The sequence below is a fragment of the Microcaecilia unicolor genome, chromosome 6, assembly GCF_901765095.1.
Source record: "Microcaecilia unicolor chromosome 6, aMicUni1.1, whole genome shotgun sequence".
Taxonomy (NCBI): Eukaryota; Metazoa; Chordata; class Amphibia; order Gymnophiona; family Siphonopidae; genus Microcaecilia; species Microcaecilia unicolor.
The window spans coordinates 84,511,087-84,536,158 of record NC_044036.1 but is presented as its reverse complement, the minus strand read 5'-3'; the positions used below and the strand labels follow the sequence as shown (position 1 = coordinate 84,536,158).

The following is a 25,072-nucleotide window of genomic DNA, read 5'->3' as shown; positions in this document are numbered from 1 at the left end:
TTTGTTTGCCTCCCAAAATTCCTGCAGGATCTGGGTTAAGGCTCTTTCCTCCACCAACAGCTGCGAAGACAAGAGTTTAGGGGAGCTCTTTACTCCCTTCTCAGCTGGAGAGATATTGAAGGGCATAATCGAACGGCGCCGGCCATCTTCGGGGCCGGTGCTGTATGGGCGGAGCCAAGCATATTTTCAAAATACGCTTGGCGCCAGCCAAATCACTCGCTGGGTCTAGAGAAGGATTGCTGGGTTTATATGAGATGGCTGGCTTCGTCTTTCATATAACAAAAGAGAGGGAACAAAGTACAAACTAAAGTCCAAACAAAAAAAACAGCACCACGGGCCTTTAAAAATGGAACACAGTTCTTTAATGAATGAGCCTTGACAAAAAGACCCGACACGGGCCGTGTTTCGGTGACTAGCACCTGCGTCAGGGGTCACTTTTTTTGATACAGAAAGTGAAAGTGCCTTGGTGCTTTGTAGCTTTTACTACATGAGACGTGGGGTAAGGAATAATATATTGTAGAGGAATATATTCGAGTTATTCCCCAAGTTTTCCACGTCATCACTGTGACCCCTGACGCAGGTGCTAGTCACCGAAACACGGCCCGTGTCGGGTCTTTTTGTCAAGGCTCATTCATTAAAGAACTGTGTTCCATTTTTAAAGGCCTGTGGTGCTGTTTTTTTTGTTTGGCTTCGTCTTTCAGCCATAATGGAAACCGGGCCCGGCCATCTCAAACCCGGCGAAATGCAAGGCATTTGGCCATGGGAGGAGCCAGCATTTTGTAGTGCACTGGCCCCCCTCACATGCCAGGACACCAACTGGGCACCCTAGGGGGCACTTAAGAAAATTAAAAAAACAAAAATAGCTTCCAGGTGCATAGCACCCTTACCTTGTGTGCTGAGCCCCCCAAATCCCCCCCAAAACCCACTCGCCACAACTCTAAACCATTACCATAGCCCTAAGGGGTGAAGGGGGGCACCTACATGTGGGTACAGTGGGTTTTGGGGGGGTTTGGGAGGGCTCTACATTAACCACCACAAGTGGAACAGGTGGGGGGGGGACGGGCCTGGGTCCACCTGTCTGAAGTCCACTGCACCCACTAAATACTGCTCCATGGACCTGCATACTGCTGTCAAGGAGCTGGGTATGACATTTCAGGCTGGCATACAGGCTGGCAAAAAAAGTTTTATTTTTTTTTTGGGTGGGAGGGGGTTGGTGACCACTGGGGGAGTAAGGGGAGGTGATCCCCGCTTCCCTCCGGTGGTCATCTGGTCAGTTGGGGAACTTTTTCCAAACTTGGTCGTAAAAATAAATGGACCAAGTCTGGCTGGCGAAATGCTTGTTCGAGCCGGCCTCTTTTTTTCCATTATAAGGTGAAGCCGGCCATCTCGTACCCACGCCCTTCGTCCCGCCTTCAGTACCCTACCAACACGCCCCCTTGAAGGTTGGCCAGCGCCGCAACAAAACAGCAGTTGAAGCCGGCCAAATCGGCTTTCGATAATACAGATTTGGTCGGGATCAGGAGATCACCGGCGATCTCCCGATTTGTGTCGGAAGATCGCTGGCGATCCCTTTCGAAAATAAGCCTGATTGTCACCCATTGCGGGACACCATTTTGAGATGGCCATCTTGACTTCGCCGCATCTGTGGCTTCACTTGCTTCGGCATCTCTTCTGTGACAATCCCCAATACTACCAATAATCAAAGGCCTTGCACTGGATGTCAGACAGTGCTGTCAAAGAGGGTCTAAACAATCTTCAGTAGGATACTGTCACGGAGCTCCTTCAGATGCGTTCTGCCGCCATGCCTCCCAAACTGGAAGCCCCATCACATCTTAAGAAAAAGCAGAATACCAATATGTTCTATGAAGTAAATATAATATCATATCTGTGCATTTTCTGCATATAGATTTTTTTTGTGTGTGTCTTGATCCAAATCACATCTCTGTTCTCTTTCCCAAGATTTGCAGATAGATCCTTATTCCATTTAAGGATCAAGGATTGTTTCTCTGCTCACACATTGCTTTTTTTTTTAACCCTTCATCAGAGGTTCCAAAACCTATTCTGGGCTACTCCCAACAGTCAGGTTTTCAGCATATCCACAATAAGTATTCTTGACATAGACTTGTATGCAATGAATTCATTACATGCAGATTTTTCTCATTCTTGTTCATTGTGGATATCCTGAAAATAGGAGGCTCTCCAGGAGAGGTTCGGGAACCGCTGCTCTACATTGATCTGGGGCATGATTTTTATCATGCTTTCTGAAGTTGAGCATAATTAATGCCATCAAGGAGTGGAGGAGTAGCCTAATGATTAGCACAGCAGGCTGAGACATGGGGTAACTGGGTTGGATTCCTACTATGGCTCCTTCTGACCCTGGGCAAGTCACTCCATTACCCACTCAAAAATAAACTGCAGCACTGCCACTTCAGCATTCTTCCCTCCTGATACCCCCTCTGCCCCTCTCCTCCCCTCCTCTGAGTTAGCTGCTTAATGCAGTTTAGTAAAAGATTCCCTTAGGTGCTAACACACTAGGTCTATGGCTGGCGAAAGTGCTTGTGCCTTTAGGTGTGTATGTAGTCGTTTAGGCTAGTATTCTGTAAAGGAAGGTATGCATCTACTTTCATTTATGGAATATGATCCCCACAGGTGCTCTGCTATAGAATTGCCTTAATATGTACTCAGTATAGAAGGACCCCATCACTCCTTTCTACAAATGTGTGTTGGGAAGTTTTCTCAAAGCCATGCTTCTGCATGCCTTCCCCACATGTTTAATTAATAATTGACTGGTTCTCCCTCCCAGTAAGGATAAAATTAATGCTGACTTGCTCGTGTGGGTGGTGGTTATAATATTGTGCAAGTTTCTACATAGGATTTAAAGGCAGGCATAGTTTATAAGCATGTTTGCGTTATATTATCCTGCAAGATTCGTAACCTTATGAAGGGTATCAGAAGGACAAAACCGGGGAAAGGCAGCCCTGTTTCAGAAGCTTTTAAATGTCATTAATATATTATAGGGACCAGGTCAGTCCCATTGTCTTCATATGTCATGCTTGAATGCAGCTTGCTGTTTGAATCTATAAGCCCTGTGTGTGTGTGCCTGTGTGCCTGGCAACTGTTACCTAGTGACAGTTTCAACTGCATTGGCCATTGGCTATGCTGTTGATTTGGGGTAGAAGGACCGAGTCACCTTTCTGATGGTGAGTTCTTCTGCATCAGCTCCAGGAGGAGAGGGAAGGGGGAGGGAGAATGGAGGCGGAGGAGGAGGTGGAAGAGGAGGAGGAGCAGGGGCTCAGGTGCAAGCAGTAATAATGCCAGGAGATTGCAAGCAAAAGAGAGCGAGAATATAGCAACAGCAGCATCCCTGCAAACTGTATGACAGTAGATTGGAGTCCTTACCAACTATTCCAGCACTGCTGATAACATGGAATGTTGGTGAGAAGCACTGGCTTATCACAATAAAAAGAGGAACTGCATTTTCCCCTTTCTAAATGTGTTTATATTCAAGTTGATAAAACTGCTTAAAGAAAAGAGGTAGGAAAATCCAGAAGGAGTCTGTGGATATTATGAAAGCAGAGAAAAGACATCTCTATATGGAACAGTGGTGCTTTGGGAAATTAGCTCAAGCCATTTGAAAAAAAAATGCAAGTGTTAAAACTGCTGTATCAGAACCGGGAAAAACATTGGGTTTATTTCATCCAAGTTCATGAAATTCCTTCAGAAGGCAGAGCAAGAACTGACAAAGCGTCACTACTGAGCTGTGAACACTTTAGAGACTTCAAGCAAAAGAAAAAAAAAATCTCATCTAGTGTGATAATGAGTAGTCGTGGATATTTTTTCTTTTTTGTTTCTCTCCTGTCTGGTTCATAATTTTTTTTTACGTCTTGGACATTTTTTTTCTTGTGTATTTGAGGGCAAGGCTATATACATGCCAAGCAAATTACCTAGTATGTGTTGCACTAATTATGCATTTGCTTCAACTAGAGTAATAGAAATAATAATAAAAAAAGGATTCTAGTAGAAATCTGTTCAGATACTATGGCTGTCGTTTAATGACAATTAAAATCCTGTCAAATAGCTCAGTGGAAACGAAAGAAAGGTAGAGAGCACCGTAGGAGGAGCCGAGTGAGACTATTCAAGGATTAACAGTGGCGTTACCTTCAGTCCTTGCAGCATCACATCACAATGCGGACTAAAGTGTTTTCTTCCTGAACAGAACTCTGGGAGACTCTATATATGAAGTGCTTCAGGTGTTGCTACTAAGGTGAGAAAGTACCTCCATTGAACCTTTCACTTTACAGTGTTCATCCACAGTAGTGGTCAGACTTTCTAAAAGATCTGGGTTAATATCTGTGTTGAAGCTGTGAAGGGGGGGGGGGGATTTATTTTGTATAGGAAGTGGAGGAAGGACATTGTGTTTCTATCCTGGGACTACTAACTGCAAGAGTCTTGAATTGTAAAGATACAAGAATAGAATATATTTGACTTCAGGCTTCCAAATTTTATTTCATGTGTAATTCCCCTTTCCTCATTTGTGAGCCGGTTATATGGACATGAACCTCTATAAAAACAAGTCTACCTTGTCTCTCTTCCCCTCCTCTCTGTCACTAATTCATCATTACATTGAAATTATTTTTCAGTACAACTATTTTTGTTACATGCAAAATGTATAAAAGGAATTACGATGCTGGTAAGAAAAGCAGCTTTGTCCTTGAGCAGAATTGAAAATCATAATGTTATCCTCTGACCTTCTGAACCTTTCCTCTCTCTCCTATCCCTGTCCTAACCTAATGCAAGCTCTACAAAAACAAGAAAACTGATACAAAATATAATTTCTTTTTTATGGGTGCCCCCCTCTTCCCCTTTTGATTCTTAAATTCTAGTTTATGTGTGTTTTGTGACAGATGCTTTTGCGCAGCATATTCTTTTCAATATTATGTACATTGTTGGGTGCTCTACAAAGCTAGTAAATAAGTAAAGTATAAGATAAGTACAGTGAGAAATATCAGTAAAATCCATAGAAACAGACTATTTTCCCTCCCCTTTACCTCTCTTTCCTTTTTTTCTGTGGTGCAGAGTAAAAATCCGTCTTGCCTAGCAGAAGTGCCTTGTGTTTCATGGGAATGGATAGAGAGTACTGGATGGAGTTAATCAGTGATTTTGCTTCATTCGTCTCTGACTTCTAGGATTGTATTTTTTCTTCTGTGTTTCCAAAGCAAAGGTGTGTCAGTGAGGCTCTAATGCTGAAGAGGCATGAGCGGTTTGGGTACACTCTCTCGAGGAAGCTCTTGCCAGTGCCTGAGTTTATGAGATCCTGAGCCACAGGAACACAGGAGGTTTATTCCAGATGATGTTCTTTGGCAGGTCACCTGTTGGCGGTAGCTCCATCTGCAGAGATCCCTAATTGCTCACCAAATCAACCAACTTAAACTATGAACCAGTCCAAATGGATTGAATGGAGCACTCCGAACATGAGTAGTAGTAGTTCTGTGAATGGCTCTGAACCTCACTCCTGTCCGCTCGGATTTGGTCACTACAGTTCAGTAGATGTCTGTGTCCTGGAGACTGTTATTATAGTGTTGCTAACAGTTTTAATCATCTTTGGGAATTTAACAGTGATTTTCGTCTTTCATTGTGCTCCACTCCTGCATCATTACACCACGAGCTATTTTATTCAGACTATGGCTTATGCTGACCTCTTTGTTGGAGTTAGTTGCTTGGTTCCCACACTTTCCTTGCTCCACTACTCCACCGGCATTCACGAATCTTTGACTTGCCAGATTTTTGGATATATTATTTCTGTGCTAAAGAGCGTATCCATGGCATGCCTTGCTTGCATCAGTGTGGATCGCTACCTGGCCATCACCAAACCTCTATCCTACAATCAGCTGGTTACACCTTGCCGGTTGAGGATCTGCATCGTTTTGATCTGGATGTACTCCTGTTTGATCTTTCTACCTTCATTTTTCAGTTGGGGGAAACCTGGTTACCACGGTGACATTTTTGAATGGTGTGCTACTTCCTGGCACACTAGTGCCTATTTTACTGGATTTATTGTGTGCCTACTGTATGCTCCAGCTGCCTTGGTCATCTGCTTCACGTACTTCCACATATTTAAAATCTGCCGGCAGCACACCAAAGAGATCAGTGAGCGGAGGGCTCGCTTTCCCAGTCAGGATGTAGATGCCGCCGGTGACAGTGGGCACAATCCTGACAGTCGTTACGCTATGGTTTTATTCAGGATAACCAGCGTATTCTACATACTCTGGCTTCCTTACATCATCTACTTTCTGCTTGAAAGCTCCCGAGTGCTGGAAAACTCAGCTCTGTCCTTCTTTACGACATGGCTTGCTATAAGCAATAGTTTCTGTAACTGTGTGATCTACAGCCTTTCTAACAGTGTTTTCAGGCTGGGGCTCCGGAGACTGTCAGAAACAATATGCTTATCTTGTATGTGTGTAAAAGACAGGGATATGCGGGAGCCTAAGCCTCGAAAGCGGGCTAACTCCTGTTCCATTTAAAGTCAACTACTACAGTGCTGACAGTGAACCAAACTCAGTCTGGTACTGAAGGTGGGATAGTATTTTGAAATATCTGGAGACTTGCCACAACTCAAAATATTTACTTGAATAGTGCATTCAGATAAAATATGGGAATTTGAAGGTGGTAAATGGAAACACCTGTTACTGGAAAGAATGTACAAAGGGTACACAAAATATTTCTATTATTTCCCTGTGGGAAGAGTGTAAATTTTAACTGTGTCAATTTGTGTAGTACATGAGAGAAAGTTTAGAAAAAGGGAGGGTGCAATACAAGTAGTGTCTGAAATCTTCGAAATGGCATTGAGGGAAAAAACAAACAAACCTGGCACACCAACGCAGGACCCCCACAAATGCACACAAACAAGGGAATGATTGTATTTAGCTGTAACATTTTTCCCTAGTTAAAATGCTAATAGAAGAAACTTAAAGTGCATTGTATAAAATTTACTTTTTGAAATTTAGCAGACCAAGGGCCAGATGCACTAAACTTAACGAGCTTGCAACGTGGTTTTTTAAACTGGTTCTAGCCAGTTTAGCGCGTAAGTAGTAAACCGGGACATGCACAAAAGGGTTCTCCGAGACATTTTCCTGTCATGGTAGCAGCTAACGAAAACGGAATGCAAATGAGACTATTATAATGTGAATGCGATGTGATGCACTATTGTTTCCGACCCCATGCACCGTGGGAAACCTAACGGGAGGTCTGCACCTCTCGTTGGGGCTGCTGTTAGTGGGACCCATGCAGAGGAGGTCACCCATCGCAAAAATCGGAAGAAAAATAAACGTCCAGTGCTCGTCAGGGATGTCCTTTCAAGTGTCTAACACTTGGATGTCCTTCACTAAAGAAAAAAAAAAAGGACGTCCCTGACGAACACTTGGACGATTTTTTTCTTCAGATTTTGTGATGGGTGTCCTTCTCTTGGACGTGTTTTTCTTACGTGTCCGAAAACCGCTGGAGAGAATCTGGGATCGGGACGTGCGAGGATGTCCAAATCAAAACTATTTGGACGTCCCTTTCGATTATGCCCCTCCAGGTCTCTCTCAGCCAATCACAGCGCGTTTAGCTGTCAGCCTGCAAAAGGTGGGAAAATGTGGGATACAAATGTAACAAATAAATAATCGAAAGGGACGTCCAAATACTTTTGATTTGGACGTCCTCGCACGTCCCGATCCCCGATTCTCTCCGGCGTGGTCATTTTGGGCACGTAAGAAAAACACGTCCAAAAGAAGGATGCTCATCACAAAATCTGAAGGGAAAAATGTCCAAGTGCTCATCAGGGACGTCCTTTTTTTTTTTTTTGAGTGAAGGACGTTTATGAAGCTATCTTTGGCATGCGCACAGCAGCCAGCATAACGATTGGCTTCTCTGCGCATGCTCAGCTGGCTGACTGGCTCCCCCTCCTTAGGAAGGAAATCGCATGCAAATGAGCTGCTCGCTGTTAGCTCATTTGCATGTGATTTCCTTCCTAAGGAGGGGAAGCCAGTCGGCCAGCTGAGCATGCACAGAGAAGCCAATCGTTATGCTGGCTGCTCTGCGCATGCTCAGCTGGCCGACTGGCTTCCCCTCCTTAGGAAGGAAATCGCGTGCAAATGAGCTAACAGCGAGCAGCTCATTTGCATGTGATTTCCTTCATGCATGCCCGTTTTTTACCAATTTGCTAAGGGATCGGTAAGGGAAGGGCTCTTTCCGTGGAGTTAGTGCATCTGGCTTCGAGTAACTCCCATGAGGTATTTCTCAGAAAGATGACTTTCCATTGTATGTCACATAATAGTAATGCTGCACCCGTTAAAAGGGACCCCATGCCATCTCATTGATAAAGTCAAGGTTTGTTTCTGCTTTGTACTAGCTTTTCCTCCAAAGCAAAGCTATCAGAAACAGAGACATAAAAGCGTTTTAAAATAAAAGGGAGAAATACAATAGTTCTGATAGCATTTTGGTGAAACAAAAACAATAGCAAACTGTCACGTTTTATTTCAGAAACGTTTTTAGGCCAGGCTTTCTTCTAATATCTACAGGCATATAACTTTATGTAACTACTGTGGCTGAATGTTACGTAAATTTATGTGGGCTATTTTAGATCTATCCTGCATCAAGTAAGAATATACAAAATATAGTTGCAGCATGTACTTAAAGTATCTGTCTTGTGATAGGTCACGAGGGAAGAATGAGCCCTTCTCATGTCTGTTCTTGCCTGGGCCACCAAGAGCTGTTTTATGCTATGGGGTAAATATCTTCAGGCTCTCAAAGTGATCAGAATATTGATTTTTGTTTGCTGTTGCGGGGCCCCCAGGGATCTCTCGTTTTTTTTCCAACTCATGCCTGCTTAGTGTATTGGTTAATATAAGTTTTACATGCTCAGTTACTGCACAATTAAAATTTGGAATACAGTCAGAACATGCTCCTTATATAGCTGAAGCCATCAGAAAATTAGACTTTATCAGGAGGAGTGACATCTGTAAAAGGAACTCATTCTGGACTCTGTAGAGCATATTTCTCTTAGTGTTAGGTTTTTTAACTAGAAATTGGGTTCATGCAGGCCAGCAGTCATACAAGGAAGCTGGAAATCTTGGTTTTATATAGAAACTGGTATTACCAGGTAGGCATAAAACTGAACTTGGTGGCCTTATTCCAGGCAGATACAAGTTTGTACATGTACTGTACTACTAGCATTCATTTATAGTGTCACAGGATTACACAGCACTGCATGAATATACCTAAGACAGTTTTTTTCTAGTTAAGGCAGATAAACAAAGTAAATTGTTTGAGGAGAACCAGGGATAAAATTTAAGGTCTCAAAGCTGGGTTAATAATTGAAGGGGTTTAACCGAGGATAGGGACCATAAGTGGGTCAAGGTGAAAGAAATCTGGATTTTTCTCCACAAAATAATCTGTATAGGAAAAGTGTGAGCTGGAGTGGGTGAGAACTGTAGTGAAGATCATAATCTTCATGATCCATGTGTACTTTTTCATAGGGCTGCATTTTGATCAATATTTTAATCCCAATTAATCACATTATTTATTTATGTGTTCCCCACTGTAGCTCCTTGTGACTCTGGGCAAGTCACTTAACCCTTCATTGATCAGAGTCACAAGGAGCTGCAGTGGGGGGAAAAATACATAAATAACATACCTTTAATAATTGCGTGATTAATTGTGCTTACAGATTTTAATCAAAATGCAGCTTTAAATAAATGAAAGAATAAAAAGTAATGAAAAGATAAGAAATACAAATTGAAACATTACAAATTAAAGAATCTAAAACAGCATTCAGAATAACTATAAACAGCCTTACCCCCTATTTACTAAGCCGCGTGGCAACATCGACACAGTCCATTCAAAGCGAATGGGCTGCGTCGGCATTAGCGCACCAGCAGCCGCTAGTGCAGCTTAGTAAACAGGGGGTTAGAGTTTTCACAGCCTACTTCAGAATGCAGCCCTACTTTTTAATTAAAACTATTCTTAAAGATTGAAATGTCTCTTTCATGTACAAACCCACAACAGAAACCTAATACTGTCTATCTGACTTCAAAAACTCCATGCTAAAGTACTCCTAAAGGGTGCATAGGGCAGGAATGTAATACTTCCGACCTTCCAAAGGGAATATTAGGAGGCTTGCACCTGGCTTCTCATTAGTCTCCTGAGGATTGATTGGGGAGCAAGTGTGAACAAGTACTCTTGGACAGACTGTGCAGGAGTTTGGAATATGTCCAAGGATGGAAATGGCTTCAACAGCTTTATACTATGCCCTTCATCATCGGGTTTAAAACATAGGGATGAGCACCCAGAAAAGTTTTGTGTTTTCATTTGGAATTTTTTTTTTTGTTTCCAGTGAATGTCATTAACAGTGTGCCTTCTTCTTAAAGAGCGTGCACAGTGTGCCCCTTTTACCAAGCTGTGGCAAAAGGGGGCCTGCGCTGGCATCGACGTGTGTTTTGATGCGCTCCAAGGCCCCCTTTTACCGCAGCTTTCTTTTCTTCTGGAAATGGCCATGCCTGAAGTGAAGCACTTGCCATTTCGGGGGTGGGGGGGAGCTCTTACCAGCATCCTTGAGGTGGTGCTAAGGGCTTCTGCGCTAACCCAATAGTAACCAGGCAGCGTGCGGTACTGCCCGATTACCACCGGGTACACACCGGCGCTACAAAAATAAAAATATTTTTTGTAGCGCCGGATATGATGGTGCGCTAGGGGTGGGAACTACCGCACAATTAATCACGCCGGGCTGCTGCAGTAGCCCGATGGTACTTCCTTTTTAGTGAGCAGTAAGCCCACATTGGGCGTACTGCTGCTTTGTAAAAGGGCCTCCTATGTGTGTCCTCTTACCTGATAGATCAGGCATGTGCAATGGTTTGCGCTTGTGCCCTCAGGGGAAAGAGTGTACAGATGCACCTTTACCAGCGGACAGCATTAGTTTCAAATGACAGCCTATCCCTTGACCATATATCGTGCTGTTTTCATGTTATTCACTTTTTAGGAGGCGTTCAGCCTAGTTGATTTTGTTAGTTGACTAGTCTCTCTGTAAATTTAATGTCCTTTCAGTACTCTGTCCCAGCAGTGAGGGGCCCTTTTACTAAGCTGCGATAAAAAGAGGCCTATGCTAGCGGTGGGGACCATTTTTGCTGCACGCTGAGGCCCTTTTTACAACAGTGGATAAGAAGGCTGAAAAAAGAAGTGGCCATGCAATAAGTGGGCATGCGGGGGTGGGGGGAGCACTTAACGCCACCCATTGAGGTGAAGGTAAGGGCTCCCACGCTAACCCAGCAGTAGCCGGGTATCGTTCCGTGCTGTCCAATTACTCCTGGGTTAGCGCCTGCAGAAATGTTTTTCAAATATTTCTGCTAGTGCTGAAAATGCGCATTGGGGTGGGTCAGTGGAGCTCCAGATTGGTGAGCGGTAAGCCCGCATTGGGCTTACTCCCACTTAGTAAAAGGGCCCCTGAGCTGCCTAAAAATATATTTCTAGTTGGAAACTAGTTACAAAAAAATAGTTTGCTGATATTCCAAGTTGAAAATTATCTGCCATATGTTGAGAAAACCTGGACATAATATTAAGGATAGGAAATAACATTAGTTATGAGCAGCCTTTTGTCAGTAATGAATTTGGTTAGAAGACCAATACCAGTTCATAAGGTAAATAAGTTATAATTTGTAAGGTATATATATATTTCGGGTCATATTGAATTGGTGCAACTCCATTTAATAAAAGTACACGTTCTAGGTTTCAAAATGTTCGTAATTTAAATTGCATGTTGAAAGGTAGGTTGCGGTGCAGAAACTGGCAATGTTTTCTGCAGCTGCACCAGTTAGGTACCTTATTATATTTCCAGATAGAGTTACAGCGCAAAATTTAATATTTACACAGTTTTTAGCACACAGTGCATGTGTTAAACCATCCCAGCTGGCGAAGCCACAAAATGGCACACTGAGCATGTATTCATTAGTGACTTAAAATATTTTTCACTTTTGTGCCATTTATTTCACATCCCCTCCCCGCCCCACCCAATTTAAACTCTGCGGTCAGTGTTTAAAGTTGTTCCTAGATATTCAGTATAGTACTGATATTTCAGTTAATTTGCAGGCCTCCCTTGCCCAGATAGTTATCCGGGTACAAGAACTGAATATCAGCGGTACCCGGATCACTTCTGGCTCCACCCCCAGATCACTTTGGCACCACCCAGACAGAGTGCCAGGACAGGCTGCAGAGCATCTGCATAGGGTCTGGTGAGTGGCACAGGGTAGGAGCCACTCCTGTCTGGATAAGTGCCGTGGATATCGTGGCCAGTGTGTGTACAATTTGTTTTTGACCAGATGAGAAATTAAATACATGTGCTGTAAAATACTGCAACAACGTACATGTAAGGGGTTCTGTGATGGGAAAGACTGTGACCCTAGGTAGGAGATGTATGATGCCGAAATTGCATATTACTTCACAAATAAAGAAAAAAGTAGTGTTCATAGTTTCTTGGAATCCCATTTCTATAACATAGAATTTTGAGTGTGTGAGGTAGTAATAACACTCATTCATTCTGGAGCCAAGTTTCATGCATATCAGTATGCTTCATGAGTGTTATGTAATTGCCAGACCTGGTTCTTTTTTTTTGTAATGAGTATGCTTCTTAAGTGGGTTGTGTTATTCCACGAAGGATATGCATATTTTTCTTTGTCACTCGATAAAAAAGAGGTGTGCATTATAGTAACAAAAGTAAAGCATTTTTTCTATCACCAAGACCCAGCTGTCTGCTTTAGTTACTCTCCGTATATATGTGAAATAAAAGGAAAGTATGACTTGAAAACATGACAAGCATGCTTTTATTTTACTTGTCAAAAATGAGCAACTAGTTGTTTTCTGTACCTGTGACTGAAAATCGTTCATGACCCATGAAATAATATTTCTGCTACTGTGTTGTTTATTAGCCTATGCTAGATGAATATATTGAACCATAAAGGTCCATAGTGCCCCTTAGTAATGTTAATTTTTATTGCTTAAATCCTTGCTTATTAGAGATGTTTAATCAAGAATAATACAGTCACCGTGGCAGATTGCAACACAGTAACATAGTATATGACAGATAAAGACCTGCATGGTCCATCCAGTCAGCCCAGCTAGACAACCAGAACCACACATGTCAGTTTGTGCAGGTTACTCTCCTTCACTCTAGCATAGCTAGGGCGGGGTGGTAGAGGCGGTCCGCCCCATTTGCCAGCAGCAAGGGGGTGCATGAGCAGGTGTGCGGCTGTTGGCTTTGCCAGTCCCCTGCCCCAAAACAGGAAGTTGTGATGTCAGAGGGGGCAGGGGACCGGCAGGACCAACAGGCACATGCCTGCCCCACACACCCCCTTGCTTAGAGGAGGGGGATGCACGCTGCCCGGAAGGGTGCGCGCTCTGCCCCAGATGCCATATAAGGTACGTATTCCACTGCTCCTTCATGATCAAATACTGACATCACAAATAAGGCAGTCAGCAATTTACCACGATACAAACTAGTTATATTTAACAAGTCATGGAAGATTGGTTTTATAATTTTGGTTGCTGCATAGTCACATTTCATTGTCATTGTTGCAAACTTACATTTTACTTGCTGTAAACCTTAAGGTGTCCTCCCCTCCCCGTTTTTGAGTTACAACATAAGAGCAATAAACGGCGAGTGACCGACTCACTCGCAAATGCGCAGTAGAGACTTCCCTCTCTGTCCCGCCCCCGCGTCAATACGTGATGACGAGGGCGGGACAGAGAGGGAAACTGCGCCACCGAGGTTGATACCGCTCCCCCCCCACCTGCGGTCGCCGCTACCGTTACCCCCCCCCCCACCTGGCCCGGGCCCTCTCTCCGCTACTAAACTTACACATCCATTCGCCGGAACGCAGCACGCACATCAGCTGAGCTGCCGTCGGCCCTTCCTTCCCTGCCTGTGTCCCGCCCTCGCTGACGTTACGTCACAGGAGGGCGGGACACAGGCAGAGAAGGAAGGGCCGACGGCAGCTCAGCTGATGTGCGTTTTGCGTTCCGGCGAATGGATGTGTAAGTTTAGTAGCGGAGAGAGAGAGGGCCCGGGCCGGGTGGAGGGATGGTGGCGACTCCGGGGGGGGGGGGGGAACGGTAGCGGCGGCGACCTCACGGGGAGGGAGGGAGGAAGGGGGAAGGAAGGAAAGAAGGAAGGAAGGAAGGAAAACCCCAATACCAGCCCGTTTTTACGGGCTCAACGGCTAGTAAGAGCATAGAAGAGCTGAGTCAGACCAATCCTCCCTAGTGGCCAGTCTGGTCCACAGGTAGCCTTCAGATTGTAAAAAGGAGATCCAATTTCTCACAGCTCATCCCAGGGGATAAGCAAGGGTTCCCCAAGTCTAACTAGCTATTTTTATAGATTTTTTCCTCTAGGAACCTGTCCAAAACTCATTTGGATCCTGCCATGTTGGTCATTTGAGCAAATCCTTTGGCAACTGATACCACAGCTTACTCGTGTGCTGCAGAAAAAAAAATGTTCTACAATTTGACCTCAGTGTGCCGATTCTTACATAGTTTAATGGAGTGTGCTCTTGCTTTAGTGTTGTTTGGAAGGCATAGGCATAGTTTGTCTTCTTTGTTTGGGGGAGAGGGGGAGCAAGAGGTAGAAGATTAGTTGTGGAGTGGGGATAGGTAAACTTCCTTCCTCCCTCCAGAATGGCATTGATTAGCTTTCAATGGAATCAGGATGAAAAGTGGGGGGGGGGGGGGGGGGGGGGGGGTTCACGTCTTCCACAGAAATACAACTGACAACACAATCACTCTTTCAACCTAACTCCACCTCCTCCCAAGACTGCCGCCACCATCGCCACATTTCCACCTGTTCAGCTGTAGCTGCAGCAGAGTGACAATAAATAATTTCAATATATTTCTTGTCTTCCTTTATATTTCTTTATGTTTTAAAATGTAGATTATGTTAATTTCTCTAGGCTGGGGTGGGGGCAGGTTGGATTTTTTCCTTATTCGTTTTTCCTTTGTTCTTCATTTCCTCTCCCCTCCGATTTTTATGCTTTCTTCTTCTGTTACCCATTTTATTCTCTCAGGATTTCCTTTACGTTTTTTCATCCTGTTATCTTTTATTTTGCTTCTGTCATTCTATATTCCATTTCCTTTCTTTATTCTTTCCCTTGTGCTTTTCTATACCTTACCTAAAGTCTTCCATTCTCCTCTCCCTCCCCCTGCTCTCACACATACCTTGCCCCTCTCCTCCCCACACTCTCCCACCCATCCTTCCCCATTTCTCCATATTCCTTTCACCTCTCCTTCCTTGCTTCTCTATCCTCCACATCACCTCCTCCCTCCTTTTTCTCAGCTTCTGCCCCTTATCTCATTTTTTCTCCTCACCCTTCTCTCAGTTCTTCTTCCCCAGCTCTCCTTTCCCCCTTTTTCATCCTCCATTCCTTTTGCCCTATCCTGTTTCTTCCTTTCTCCTTCTCTTCCCTTATTTCTGCCTCCCCATCTTTCCTGCCTCCTCGTCCTCACACCCTCCCCTCTTAACTCTCTCCTTCCTCTTCCTTTGTCTCATCTGTCACCATCCCTCTCTCACGCAAGCACTCTTTCCGTCCATCCTTCCCTTCTCCCCCTGCAACTCATTTTTTTCTTTTTCTTTGCATCCTACCTCTCCTGGCACACACACTCTCCTCTCCATCTCTCCTCAGGCCTTTCTTTTTCCCACCCCTTCCCCCTCTCGGCACTCCTTCCATCTCTTTTTTTAATTCCCCTTCTCGTACTCACCCTTCCCTTATTCTCCTTTCAAACATTCACTTCCTCTCTCTTTCCATTCCTCCCTCCCTCTCTCCTGTTAGCACATTCTCTCTCTCCTTCCTACCTCTCCCCAGGCACTTTTCTCTGTCACTGTTTTTCCAGATACTCTTGTTCTTTCTTACTCCCCTAGCATCAGCCCCTTCTCCTACTCCTAACTTAACTGCATCTCTACTTCAAGAAAGTGCAATTGTCATCCCCCTTCTCCCACCCCTACCAGCATGAGCCCCCTTCTTCCAGCCCTAGCATTAGCATCTTCCAGCATCAGCCCCCTTTTACGTATCTTCAATTGATGACTTCTTTCAGCGATGGGAGCTTCTTCTTTCACTCCTAGCCACAGCGTGGCTGCTTCACAGACAGGCACATTTTCAAATATGGGGGCAGGCACATACAAGAAATGCCTGCCCTTGCATTTGGAAGTGGGTTTGTACATGAGGTAGCTCAGCTGAGACAGGCAGGGAGTGAAGGAGGAAGCTTTTGCCTCTGAAAAGGAGGTCATAGATTTGGTTTGGTCAGAGCCCTCAAAAGTGATTCACTCTGCCACCCCAACACACCTCTTCCAATGGCACCGTGGCTCTTCAGCTGCCTTCAAGAGCAGAACCAACGGGGGCATGAACCTGCAGCATTTGGAGTATCTCCTCTGGCCCACACCTATGTTGAAAGGTTAAACATGTGCGTCCTTTTTAATGGTTTTACCCAGTTCATGAATTTATAGACTTCTACTCTATCCCCCCTAATCTTCTTCATTTCCAAGATGAAGTTCTCAGACCTGTTTACTCTTTCTTCATAAGGGATGTGTTCTGTTTCTTTTGTCCTTTTTATCATTCCTATCTGAATCTTTTCTAGCTCTGTGATATGCGGTGACCAGAACTACATACAGTGGTCAAAATGCAGTTACACCAGGGACCTATATACAGAGTCATTAATAACATAGTAACATTGTAAGTGACGGCAGATATAGGCCTGAATGATCCATCTAGTCTGACCAACAGTCACATTCATTATCAATTCAATTTAAATCAACAGTGAACCTGATATTATATACGTGATCATGGTCTTTCTTTGATGTTTCTGGGACATAGACCATAGAAGTCTGCCCCGGCTCTGTCCTTATGTTCCAACCACTGGTGTTGTCATCTATGCCTACTCCAACCTATCCAAATCTGCCTTGTCATTTGTGGGAGAAAGACAGTAAAAGTCTTCCCGGCACTGTCCTCATGTTCCAAACCACTGGAGTTTCCATCAAAGCTGTCTGCAGCCCATCCTAAACCGGACAACCATATGTGGGACTCAGACCGTACAAGCCAGCCCAGCACCGGCCTTAGCTGATGCAGCCAGAGTTGCCATCTAAGCACCACTTGACACGCAAACACATATGCAACCCTTTAAGTTTTGTTTTTTTATATCATTCATTTTCTAATTAGAGATCCTCTGTGTTCATCCCACACCTTTTTGAATTCCGCCACAGTTTTTTTCCACCACCTCCCTCAGGAGGTCATTCCAGGCAATCACCACCCTCTCCATGAAACAGAATTTTCTGATATTATTCCTGAGTCTACCACCCTGCAACCTCAATTCATGTCCTCTAGCTTTACCACTTTCTCTTCTCTATATTAATATATATTCTTCTATATTAATACCTTTTAAGTATTTAAACATTTGTATCATATTTCCCCTGTCCCTCCTCTCCTCAGGTTTTCCAGTCTCTTCTCATATGTCCTCTTATATTGCCTCAAAGGACCATTTTATTCCTTATTATTTTGTACCTTCTTGTACACATGTACCCCTCCCTTACTTGACCCTATTTCTTATTGACTTGTAGGCCACATTGAGCCTGCTTGTGTGTGGGAAAATGTGGGATACAAATGCTGCAAATAAATAAATAAATAAATATGTCTTTTGGTGCAAAACTCATATTATTCTTGCTGCCTTCCTCTGGACTGCTTCAAGTCTTCTTACATCTTTAGCAAGATACGGCCTCCAAAACTGAACACAATACTCCAGGTGGGGCCTCACCAACGACTTGTACAGGGGCATCAACACCTCCTTTCTACTGCTGGTTACACCTTTCTCTATACATCCTAACATCTTTCTGGGTATGGCCACCGCGTTGTCGCACTGTTTTGTCGCCTACAGATCCTCAGATACTATCACCCCAAGATCCCTGTCTCTGTGCATATCAACCTCTCACCGCCAAACACATATGTCTCCCTTAGATTTCTACTTTCTAAGTGCATCACTCTGCACTTCTTTGCATTGAATTTTAATTTTAAACATTAGATGATTCTTCTAACTTTTGCAGACCCTTTTTCATGTTTTCTACTCCCTCCAGAGTGTATCATCTGCAAAAAGGCAGACCTTACCTTTTTAACCTTCGGCAATGTCGTCCACAAATATATTGAACAGAATCGACCCCAGCACTGATATTTGAGACACTCCACTACTTACATTTCCTTCCTCCGAGTGATTTCCATTAACCACCACCCTCCTGAGTTTGTCTGTTAACCAGTTCCTAATCCAGTTCACCACTTTGGGTCCTAACTTCAGCCTGTCATGAACCTTTGCTGAATCTAAGGAGATTATATCTAGTGCATGTCCTCGATCCAATTCTCTGTTCACCCAAAGAATGCAATCAGATTCGTTTGGCATGATTTACCTTTGGTAAAACTATGTTGTCTTGGATCTTGTAACCTATTGGATTCCAGGAAATTAACCTTCAGCATCGCTTCCATTACTTTTCCAGTAACCAAAGTGTGGCTTACCAGTCTGTAGTTTCCAGCTTCTTCTCTGTCACCACTTTTGTGAAGAGGGACCACATCCTCCATTCCCAATGATTTTCTCCTTTTTTATTTTCCATTTATTTTCAAATAACCCCAGCATTCTATTTTTTGGCAGCTGTGGCACACTTGGTTGAAACTTTCAGTGCATTATCCACAATGACTCCATGATCTTTTTCTTGAGTGGTGTCTTCTAACTCCAAACCCAGTATTTTGCAGTTATAGATAGCATTATTTTTCCCTTTATGCATCATTTTCTAGTTGTCCACCCTAGTCTTCTGAAATTCCTTACAGTTCTCTGCTATTTTAACAACTTTGAATAATTATGTCTCATCTGCAAATTTGATTACTTCATTTGTTGCTCCTTTCTCCAGGTTATTTATGGATATGTTAAACGTCACAGGTGCCATTACAGATCCTTGGGACACTTAGCTGTTGACTTTTTATCAGTTAGAAATCTAACCATTCAGTATTCTCTGTTTCCTGTGTTTTAGTCAGTTTGCTACCTACTGTAGGGCACTGTAGCCTATCGTTTAACTTTTTCATTCCTGAGGAGTTTCTCATGAGGGACTTTGTCAAACATCTTCTGAACATCCAAATATATATTAAGGGCCATTTTACATAGAATGTTGAGATTGCAATTGAGTTATTCAGGTTGGTATACAGTATTTTACAAAAGACTCTGTCAGATAAGGACATGCAGAAGTTCACTCATGGTGGGAGCCACTATTTTATAAATATACACATTAGAACTGAACTAAATATTTGATACATTATTTGCATTCAGCCGATAGTGATTTAAATTCGAGTACGAATAATCAAGGGCTCTTTTGTGCCAAATCCTACTGAAATAAACACTTGATCTCCGATTTCATGTTGCTTCTTTTATTATTATTTGTTATGTTAATGCCCATTGTTTGTATTCGGCCAAATAGTAAAGTATGATGTTCGGTACAGCTCTAAATTTCTCATAGACAAAAAGTGGCACCAACATGACAGGTTATATGTGGCAATTTCTACACTTCCATGTGGAAGTGGCATTGCTTCCTTGTGTAGCTGCCCCATTTTAGAACCCTATACGTATAGGTGGCACCAGTTAAGTAGTAAGGCTGCAATGTTTATTTTTCTTCATTTTGGAGGTAGAAATAAATAATGAGAAATTAAAGAGTGACTCTTATAATCACTCATGGGAAGCCCTGGCTGAAACAAGCACTTTTTGAAAATCTGTGTGTGCCTTTGAGCCAGTGTAAAACCCAGTGGAGAAAATTTTTCCCATGAATATATATTCTCACTGAAGCGCCCTTGAAATTTCTGTGTACTGTGGATCTTCACGTATAAACAGCAGGTTTATGAAATCATCATTTACACATGGGCATAGAAGCCAACTTTTCAAAATTATTGGGGGTGCTATGCCCAGTGGAAATAACCCCTCCTTGGACACATACAAGGAATTTTCTCAATATTGGGAGTGCTGAAGCACCCACAGAGCCATCTTCTTGTGTCATATGTCCAGTCTAAAATAACCTTAACATATTCACCTTTATCAAAACACTTATTTACATGTTCAAAAAAAAATCTAATAAATTGGTAAGGCAAGACTTGTGTTTAATAAATCCATGCTAACTCATTCCCTTGAAGCTGTGTCTGTCTATATGATTAGTAATTTTGTTCTTCATGATAACTTCTTCCATTTTGCCTGGCACATTAGGTTCACCTGTTTAGCATTTCCTGGTTCAGACCTGGAGCCCTTTTTTAAAAACTGATATTGTATTAGCCACCCTCCCATGGAGCAGAAGTTTTAAGATGCAAGTAGGAGAGAAGGCCTTTTTCTTTGGACAGATGGAAGCACCTGAGGGGTACACTAGGGCCTGGATTCAGTAAACTATAAAGGGCGCTCCAGGACAAGTGTCTTCTATAGAATAGCTCCTAATGGGGATTTCTGCACCCAGAGAGGCATATTTTCAAAGCACTTAGCCTTCCAAAGTTCAATAGGTTTCTATGGAACTTTGGAAGGCTAAGTGCTTTGAAAATATGCCTCAGAGTCTTGATACCAGTTGAAATCTGGTGTAAATCTTGGTGCGCAAGTTGGGCGCGGATCCCTGAAATTCTGTAACACTGTGTGCATCTTTTGAGAATGCCCCTGACCTGCCCCTTTTTGGGTTGCCCAGGCTTATAGAATAGCATATAGCCAGATGAATGTGGCAACCCTAATTGGTGCCAATTAACATCAATAAGAACATAAGAATAGCCATATTGGGTCAGACCAATGATCCATCTAGCCTAGTATCCTGTTTCCAGCAGTGGCCAATCCAGTTCAAAAGTACCTGGCAGAAACCCAAATAGCAACATTCTATGTAGAAGCCCAAAGAATAGCAAGATTCTGGAATATTAAAGAGTAACAAGATTCTATGCAGAATCTCAAAGAGTAGCAACATTCCATGCTACCAATCTCAAGGCAAACAGTGGCTTCCCCCATTTCCTTCTCAATAACAGACTATGGAGTTTTCCTTCAGGAACTTGTCCAAACCTTTTTTAAACCCAGATATGCTAGCCACTGTTACCACATCCTCTGGCAACGAGTTCCAGAGCATAACTTTTCTTTGAGTGAAAAATTATTTTCTTCTATTTGTTTTAAAAGTATTTCCGTGCAGTTTCATCGAGTGTCCCCTGGTCTTTGTACTTTTTGAAAGAGTGAAAAATCGATTCACTTTTACCTGTTCTACACGTCTCAGGATTTTGTAGACCTCAATCATATCTCCCCTCAGCCGTCTCTTTTCCAAGCTGAAGAGCCCTAACCTCTTGTTTAGCCTTTCCTCATATGAGAGCAGTTCCATCCCCTTTATCATTTTGGTCACTCTTCCTTGAACCTTTTCTAATTCCGCAGTATCTTTTTTGACTAATTAGTTATTTGACCTTTTAGAATGGTGCGATGATTGCACAACAAAGGACAAGTCAGAAGATCCAAGTGTTCTGTGGAGGTCCTTCAAATGATTTATGAGCACACCATATATTCAAAAAAATTGCTTGCTTTATTAAAGATTTGTTACATTAGTTTCTCTGTGGGATTTGGATTTCTATCAATTGCGATTGATTTTCCCTTCGGAGTAGACGTTTTCTTCCTCTCTTGTTAAATCCATTTTTCATCCAAATACTGTCATGCTTTAAAGGTTTTCTAAATTATAAAAGTGGTATTGAAAGGATTTGGGTAGGCAGAAGCAAAGAAAATTAAAAGCTTGAAGGCAACTTGTGTTGATTAGAAAATGGAATTACAGGCTGCAGGGAATATGAAATTATTGAAAATTCAGTGAGTACAAAAAAGGTTTAATCTAAAATAAACTATAGTGTTGGAGAGATTTCAAGGTATTGTGCTAAATTATTGCTGTTAGATTCCAGAAGTTTCTCTGGAATGTCTAGATGTAGATTTCCTTTTTCTGACCATTTTTAAAATCTCTGGCTCAGTATTTCACAGCATGGGGCCTGGTTACTAAAGTGCGCTGAGGAGCCCTTTTTACTATGCTGTGGTAAAAGGGGCCCTGCACTAGCGGCAGCAGTCGTTTTTGCTGTGTGCTAGGACTCCTTTTACTGCAGTGGGTAAATAGGCCGAAAAAAAGAAATGGCTGTGCAGTAAGTTCGCACTTGCCATGTCACCACTTTGGAGGGGAGCACTTACCGCAGATTTCTGTCATGAATATTCATTGTGGGTATCCTGAAAACCTGACTGACTGGGGTGCCTCCAGGACCAGGTTTGGGAACCACTAATCCCTCTAGCATACCTAGAGTGGGGAGATCTGGGGTGGTCTGCCCCGGATTGCCGGCAGCAAGGAGGTGCACGGAGCACAGTCGCACTGTTGACTCTGCCGTTCCCTTGCCCCGGAACAGGAAGTTGACGTCTGAGGAGGCAGGCGACTAGCAGAGTTGACAGTGTGCGCCATCTCTGTGCATCCCCTTGCTTGGAGGAGGGAGGTGTGTGTGTGCTCCACCCTGAGTGCTGTATAAGGTAGGTATGCCGCTGACTAATCCAATACTTATATGCCGCAAAATACCTCAAAAAGTAGTTCACTGCGGTTTACATAAAATAAAAAATAGAACATCCTTGCCATGAATTTATAATACAAAAAATAGCAAGAAAACAGTTTTTAAATTTTTCTAAAAAAAAAAACCCCAAAACAAAACTATAATCATTAGTCAAATGCATATTTGTAGGTAAAATTTTCCAAGGTTTGGCAGCCTGAAAAGCACGAGTGGAATTAAATACACTTTGATTTCATTCCTTTGAAACTTGTAAAATCAAATATAGTCAATGCACATAGCCAATGAGCTTTCAATGCAGGTGAGAATCAGACTAAAGAGTATATATAGGAGTACATTCTATATATCACGCCTAAAAATTTGGCGTCGAAATGAAATTTGCCTAAGTGCATTCTATAAAGTATGCTTTAATCTAGGCTTACTTTATAGAATAAGCTTAAATTTCCATGTGGTTTGTAGAATACGCCGAGTGCCGGTCTGCACAACTAAATGTAGTCACAAACAGTTATGCCAAGTAAGACCTGGTTTAAATGCCAATGCCTAAATTAGGCACAGCTGGGTATATTCTATAATAATCCACATAGGTTCTAGAAACACCCACGACTTGCCCATTCCACGCCAATGGCCATGCCTCCTTTTCAACTATTTGGCTTAGAATTTACGCACAGCGTGTTATAGTATACATTTAGACAGCTCTGCAAGTAAATTCTGATTAATGCCAATTGGTGTCAATAATTGCTTGTTAACGTCTAATTACTTGTTAACCAATAAGGTTATACACATTATTACGGAGTACACTTTGATTTCCAAACGGAAATCTCAGCTCGATGATGTATAGAATCCAGGGGATAATATGGAGCACTACCATGTAAAATCTTAAATAAACAATAAAAAAAACTAATACTCTATCCTCAACTGGTAACCAATGAAGACGGATCAAATATGGATTGACTCTCTGTTTTGGATAAGGAGAAAATCAAATGTATAGCCATGTTCTGAATAGTCTGAAGTTTACACAGCTTTTGTCATCCAAATAGATGACAGTACAATAATCAATTCGTGTCAACAGCAATGATTGTACCAATAACCAAAAGTCTTTTTCCCTAAAAGTTTTTCAGAGCCATCTCAATTTTCTCATTAAATAAAATGGTTTTCTAATGAGCAAGTTTACCTGAGGATCTAGAGCAGCCATTCGCAACCGAGTCCTTGGGGCACTCCTAATCCCATCAGGTTTTCAGGATATCCACAATAAATATGCAGGAGATAGATTTGCATGCACTGCCTCAATAAATATGCAGGAGATAGATTTGCATGCACTGCCTCGATTGCATGCAAATCTAACTCATGAATATTCATTGTGGATATCTTGAAATCCGAGTGAGACTAGCAGGCTCATTTTTGAAAGAGAAGGACGCCTATCTTTCGACACAAATCGGAAGATGGGCATCCTTCTCCCAGGGTCGTCCAAATCGATATAATCGAAAGCCAATTTTGGATGTCCCCATCTGCTTTCCGTCGCAGGGACGGCCAAAGTTCAAGGGGGCGTATCGGAGGTGTAGCGAAGGTGGGACTTGGGCGTGCCTAACACATGGACGTCCTCGACCCATAATAGAAAAAAAGGGCTTCCCTGACGAGCACTTGGACGACTTTACCTGGTCCTGTTTTTCTTACAACCAAGGTACAAAAAGGTGGCCGAAATGACGAGATGACCACCGGAGAGAATCGAGGATGACCTCCCCTTACTCGGTCACTAACCCCCTCCCACCCTGAAAAACATCTTTAAAAATATTTTTTGCCAGCCTCTATGCTAGCCTCAGATGTCATACTCAGGTCCATCACAGCAGTATGTAGATACCTGGAGCAGTTTTAGTGGGTGCAGTGCACTTCAGGCAGGCAGACCCAGGCCCATCCCCCTCCCTACGTGTTACTTTTGTGGAGTAAACAGCAAGCCCTCCAAAACCCACCAGAAACCAACTGTACCCACATCTACTACTACTACTACTTAACATTTCTAAAGCTAGGTGCCCTCCTTCACCCATAAGGGCTATGGTAGTGGTGTACAGTTATAGGTAGTGGGTTTTATGGGGGGGTGGGGTGGGGGGGGGGGGCTCAGCAGACAAGGTAAGGGAGCTATGTTCCTGGGAGCATTTTATGAAGTCCACTGCAGTGCTCCCTAGGGTGATCGGTTGGTGTCCTGGCATGTGAGGGGGACCAGTGCACTACAAATGCTGGCTCCTCCCAGGACCAAAGGGCTTGCTTGCATTTGTTTTTTTCTGAGATGGGCATCCTTGGTTTCTATTATCGCCGAAAATCAGAAACGACCAAGTCTCGGGATGACCATCTCTAAGGACGACCAAAATTTCAAGATTTGGGCATCCCCGACCATATTATGAAAACGAAAGATGGACGTCCATCTTGTTTCAATAATACAGGTTTCCCTGCCCCTTCACCAGGAAAACTTGAGC

The 25,072-nt window shown here is 43.0% G+C and overlaps 2 protein-coding genes across 5 annotated transcripts in view; both read left to right on the top strand.

The window, feature by feature from the left end:
• The window catches only part of RABGAP1L (RAB GTPase activating protein 1 like), an 803,631-nt gene that overhangs the window by 331,549 nt on the left and 447,010 nt on the right, over positions 1–25,072 (top strand). The gene's annotated exons all lie outside the window — the stretch shown is intronic.
• GPR52 (G protein-coupled receptor 52) lies at positions 5,433–6,521 on the top strand. Its single transcript, XM_030206427.1, has one exon. It carries the CDS (start codon positions 5,433–5,435, stop codon positions 6,519–6,521), a length of 1,089 nt encoding a protein of 362 aa, XP_030062287.1.

Bases quoted from the DNA above. Each gene is read 5' to 3' on its own strand.
- GPR52 (XM_030206427.1), top strand. From the start codon at position 5,433: ATGAACCAGTCCAAATGGATTGAATGGAGCACTCCGAACATGAGTAGT.